This window comes from Eumetopias jubatus, unplaced genomic scaffold (genome assembly GCF_037043125.1).
Source record: "Eumetopias jubatus isolate StellerSeaLion01/CBP00866 unplaced genomic scaffold, mEumJub1_p1.0 scaffold_11, whole genome shotgun sequence".
In the NCBI taxonomy this organism is placed as follows: domain Eukaryota; kingdom Metazoa; phylum Chordata; class Mammalia; order Carnivora; family Otariidae; genus Eumetopias; species Eumetopias jubatus.
The window spans coordinates 19088207-19093810 of record NW_028274817.1 but is presented as its reverse complement, the minus strand read 5'-3'; the positions used below and the strand labels follow the sequence as shown (position 1 = coordinate 19093810).

General features: G+C 49.3%; 1 protein-coding gene across 1 annotated transcript; it reads right to left on the bottom strand.

Moving 5' to 3' along the window:
- Window positions 1-1011, bottom strand: GPR119 (G protein-coupled receptor 119). Its single transcript, XM_028122694.1, has one exon. The coding sequence runs from the start codon at window positions 1009-1011 to the stop codon at window positions 1-3; it is 1011 nt and encodes a 336-aa protein (XP_027978495.1).
- Window positions 1012-5604: the final 4593 nt, after the last annotated feature.

Sequence of the window (5604 nt, the reverse complement as noted above, 5' to 3'; positions counted from 1 at the left end):
TTAGCCATCAAGATGTGAGTGGGAGATAATGGCAATAGGATAGGAATTTTCCCTGGGCCCCTCTGAGGGGCCCCTCTCCCTGGCTGAGAGAAGGAGGAGGCACGAGGTGAGCCCCTTCTTCACTCCCAGGGCCATCTGGTAGAGCTGCTGCCGCACCTCCTTCTGCCAATAGGCATAGATGAGTGGGTTGAGCAGGGAGTTGCCCACACCGAGCAGCCACAGGTACCGTTCCAGCACCAGGTAGAGGTAGCACTTCTGGCAGGCCACCTGCACAATGCCAGTGATAAGGAAGGGGGTCCAGGACAGAGTGAAGCTCCCAATGAGAACAGCCACAGTGCGGAGAGCCTTGAAGTCGCTGGGAGTCCGTGGAGACCGGTATGCCCCGGTCATGGCTCCTGCTTGTTCCATCTTTCGGATCTGCTGGCTGTGCATGGAGGCAATCTTGAGCATGTCGCAGTAGAAGAAGACAAAGAGGAGCAGGGCTGGGAAGAAGCCAACGCAGGAGAGGGTCAGCACAAAGCGTGGGTGAAACACAGCGAAGAAGCTGCAGGTACCGTGGTAGGTAGTCTGCTGGAATATGGGGACTCCAAGTGGGAGGAAGCCAATGAGGTAAGACACCAACCACAGCCCGGCAATGCAGGCCCCAGCCACGAACCCATTCATGATCTGGAAGTAGCGGAGGGGCTGCTTGATGGCAAGGTACCTGTCAAAGGCAATCAGCATGACCGTGAGGACAGAGGCAGCGGCGGAAGAAGTAACAAATGCCATCCGAAGGCTGCACAGGGTCTTCTGTGTGGGCCGAGCCGGGCTGGAGAGCTGGTCTGTGACTAGGCCAGAGATGGCCACACCAAGCAAGGTGTCAGCCACAGCCAGGTTCAAGGTGAAGCAGAGACCGACACCATCATTCTTGTGGATCAACAACAGCACAGCCACGGCCACTAGCACATTAACAGCAATAATGAGGGAGGCCAGGACAGCAAGGATGGCTCCAAATGGGAAAGATGACTCCATGTCTTGAAGTGGCAGGATTTCCACTTACCGGGGCATGCCGGCTCTCCAGCTCAAATGGTCATGGGCTGGGGGAGAAAGAGCGGAGTTCAGAGCCGCAGCACAGCTCTGGCCGCCACTGGCAGTACAGGCCGGCAGCTTGCCATCTGGAGATCTTGCCGGTCCCCACGAATCTCCCGCTCTCGCTCAGTCCTCAGCCTCTGGCCTCTCCCACTCTCTGAAGGCGGCAGTCCCAGTTCGGACCTCCCCCTGGGCCCCGAGCTAGGCCCTCCCCCTCCAACACTCCAGTTGCTAGACAACTCCCGAGTACCTGATGTACTCTGTCTCCCCAGGCTTTCTTCCTTCATGGGTGCTTCAAGGACTTTCTCTGGAGGGACTGGGGCATTCATCGGGTTTCCTGTCTGGCAGCAGATAGATTTGACTCTAATCACACTTTTTCTTTCTCCACAGCTTGATATTAAACTTCCACTTCTTTTCCTAAGCCTCAAGGACTAGCTTAACAGCTAATCTTGGCTTAATGAAGCATTTACTTACTAACGAATTCTCAGTCACTACTATTACTGCCTTCAATCCAGCAGGATGATCATCATCAGTTGAAGTGGGAAGTGAGGGCAGGCAGGCAATTTCAGGGCCCAGCATACCTTAAGGGGAGTCACCACACATTTAAGCTGTTTTTTTTTTTTTATCTTTTGTTTCCTAACACCTCGGATTCTAATTCTCTCAAATAGGTTGTGCTGTTCCCCTCATTCTCATCCCTCATAACTCAGCTGATTCAGAAGGGCAGGAAAATGAAAGGAGAGAATTGTTAATGGTTGTTATTCTGTTTGGAAGAGAGCCCAGTCCCTGTCTAAAGCTGCTGTCTGGGGACACCTGGGTGGCTCATTCAGTTAAGCATCTGCCTTCGGCTCAGGTCATGATCCCTGGGTCCCAGGATCGAGTCCCACATCAGGCTCTCTGCTCAGCCGGGAGCCTGCTTCTCCTCTGCCTGCAGCTACCCCTGCTTGTGTGCTCTCTCTCTGACAAATAAATAAATAAAATCTTTTTTTTTTTTAAAGCTGCTGTCTGTTGGGTATACTCAATGAAAACATGTCTCTGATCATAAGTAGTGGCTGCCAACCTTGCCCTTCTTGATCCTGTAGACCCAGGGTTTGAGACATGAGAAGAGGAGGTGGGCTGCATTCTGGAAAGTATCTGTTCTCATGTTTGGTTGTGGAATTTTCCATTTTCCATTGCGGAATAGCGTTAGGCTGAAGGGTGACAGTGTTGCTGAGGTAAGGGAGATGTGCTCAAGCAAGGCAGCTGTGTTGGTCACTCCTAGTTTAGGTCGTATATCCATTTGTTCGGGTACATTAGAACTAACCTTTTGCCTGCTACTCTCGGATACCAAGAAGAGAGGGGTGGGGAGAAGAGTGGTTTGAAGTGTATTTACTCAGTTCAGGTGAGAGCACAAATGGGCAAGGTTAGTGTTTTAAGTGAGGGAGCAGAGAGCAAGGTACAGTGTTGGAGGCAAATATTATATTCCGGGATGTTTTGACAGTCTGAGAGGGCCTCTGACAGATGTCTCTTCTACAAGGAGCAGAAGGGCCATGGCATAGGGGCTCGGTATCCCAGTTGCCAGTCTGAGAACAGTTCTTATTCTTATTCTTTGGTACCCCTGTTAGGAAACTGACTTCAGTTGCTTGGTACCTGGCCTGATTTTATGCCTGGATTGAAGGTTGTGCTCTTGTTTCCCTAGCTCTTGAGTACATGCATGGTGTCAAGATGGTCCTTTTGAAGCCCATTCTCAAACTGGAGAGTGCACCAGAATCCCCTGAAGGGGGATGTGCGTGTTTGTGCCCAGATTCTTGGGCCTCACTCGGAGTTTTGGATTCTTTATGGCTGGGGTGGGCCTGAGAATCTGCATTTCTAACAAGTTCCCAGGTGATGCTGATGCCGACTTGGGGACCCCATTTGAGAACCACTACTCTAGTGAAATGTTTCTTAACCTTAGCTGTGCTGTGGAATTACTTGGGGGTTCCAAAAATACGGATGTTTGGGTTTTACACCAAGAGATTCTGATATTTTACTTGGACAAATGACTTCACCTCTCTGACTTAGCTCTGGCTTCCTCATGTGGTAACATGGGGACAATAATTTTGATGTCACAGGGTTGCGGGGTGACAAAATGAGGTATGATGGATAATTTGTAAGTAATCTCAATACTCAACGTGGGGCTTGAACTCACGACCCTGAGACCAAGAGTCACATGCTCCATGGACTGAGCCATCCGGGTGCCCCTGAGGTATGATGGATATTAAAAGGCTTAATGAACTGTAAAATGCTACACAGGTATTTTTATGGAGTGCCTTCTAGTCTCTTGTTAATCAAGGTGTGTTTCAGATCAGGAGCATTGGTATGACCTGTGAGCTTGGGAGAAATGCAGATTCTTAAGCCCTGCCCAAGACCTACTGAAGCCGAGTCTGCCTTGGAGCAAGATCCCCAGGTGATCTGTATGCACATCCAAGTTGTCCTTTCTTCCCTCCCACTCTCAGGTGCCTGGTTATATTAGTTAACTTTTGCTGCTGTAACAAACCGCCACAAACTTAGGTTGGGTATAAATGTACTATCTTAACCATTCTCGAGGTCAGAAGTCCAAAACAGGTCTTACAGGACTCAAATCAAGGTGCTGGCAGGGCTGGATTCCTTTGGGAGGCTCCAGGGGAGAACAGTTTCCTTGCCTTTTTCAGCTTTTATTTATTTTTTTAAAGATTTTATTTATTTATTTGACAGAGAGAGTGAGAGCAGGAACACAAGCCGGGGGAGTGGGAGCGGGAGAAGCAGACTTCCGGCGGAGCAGGGAGCCCGATGTGGGACTCGATCCCAGGACCCTGGGATCATGACCTGACCCGAAGGCAGACGCTTAACGACTGAGCCACCCAGGCGCCCCACCTTTTTCAGCTTTTAGAGGCTGCCTGCCTGCCTTGGCTCATGGCACTTCACTCCAACCTCTGTTTCCATAATCACATCTTCTCCGACTCTGACCCTCCTGCCTCCCTCTTTTAAGGACCCTTTTGATTATATTGAGTCTACCTGGGTAATCCATGATATCCTCCACATGTCAAGATCCTTAACTCAATCACATTTGCAAAGTGACTTTTGCTGGGTAAGGCAAAAAAAAAAAAAATATTCACAGGTTCTGGGGATTAGGGGGCACATCTTTGGGGGGGCATTTTTCTGCCCACCACACCAAGTCTTCTCTGCTGCTCACGTCTTCTCCCTCCATCCCCGAAAGATGCTCTTCTCAGTGTAATCTTCCTTTGCTCGTGTCCTAGGCATTTATTTCTTTTAGCCATCAACACTTCTTGTTTTCTGTCTTGTCCTCTCAGGCATCCACAAGCTGATTTAAACTAATCTCAGCAGCTTTGTAAAATAGTGAACTCCCTGTCATTGGAAGTATGCAAGCAGAACCTGAATGCTCACCTGTCGGGAGGGCCTTAGAGGGAATTCCTGCGGCAGTGCAAAACATCTGCAAAACACTGTTATTCCCATTGAGTTGGCTTTCAGTCTCTATACAACCTGTATCTGATGGGCCCCTGGTAGTCTTTTCCCTCCCTTAGCCCCCTCCCTTCCTTCTTAGCTATCCCCACCTCTGTGTCCTCCTTGGGCTTTTCTGTCCCCTTTCTCACACTACCACGTGGACTCAGCTGTATGTCCTATGGCTGTGCCCAGGCTGGGGGATCAAAACCACAGAGAACATGGTTCCTTCCTGGAAGGTCGGTGGTTGGTCCTCACGATCCTGAGGCTGAGGGTTCTCAGAGTCTCTAGAGTGGAGCACTGACAAGGTAAACAAGCTGGGGTTGACAAAGGGGAGGAAGGTAAAGGATGAGAAGGCTTATTCTCTGGTCAAACTATCCTGTAACCAATGCATCAAATGCTGGTCATAGCAGGTTGTCACCAAGGATGCAATAGGGTGCTTTGTCCACCCTGAGGGCATGGGACCGAGGACCAGAGGCTTCACCTGGAATGGGAGTGGAGGAGAAGCCAGGCTTCAGTAGAGACCACCTTCAGAGTGGGGCCTCTGGGAGAGGAGCTCTAGGAAGCTATCCAAGACAAGTCATGCCTGATTCCTTGTGGTGTCTAGACCAGCCATCTGCTTCTATAGTTTAGCTGCATCTTGCCCAAGGACAAAGGCAGCAGTGACATTTAATATCTCTTCGTGAATGACTAGACTGGTACCTCCATTGCTATTAGATATTATGCAGTGGTATTAAAAGAATGGGATAGGTGTATATGTCCTGACACAGACCTCCAAGGCATATTGTTGATTGATAAATCAAGTCACACATCAGTATGTAGAGTCTGGACCCACTTAGGAAAATAAAGCCCCAAACCCCAGCTTTGTGTACGTGAAAAATGCATAGAAATCACAATAAATGCATGTTAACAGAGAATAACTGAGGAGAGTAACTGTCACAATTTACTTTGACTACTTCTGACTTTTTATATATTTTCACAGCAAGGATGTATTCATATAATATCAGAAGGAAAAAACCCCTCAAGCCCCTCCCCATTCCAGCTCAAGCACCGCTTTGCCAAGGCCCTTTGCAGACCACACAA

Coding starts and splice junctions, on each gene's coding strand:
- GPR119 (XM_028122694.1), bottom strand. CDS start 1,011: ATGGAGTCATCTTTCCCATTTGGAGCCATCCTTGCTGTCCTGGCCTCC.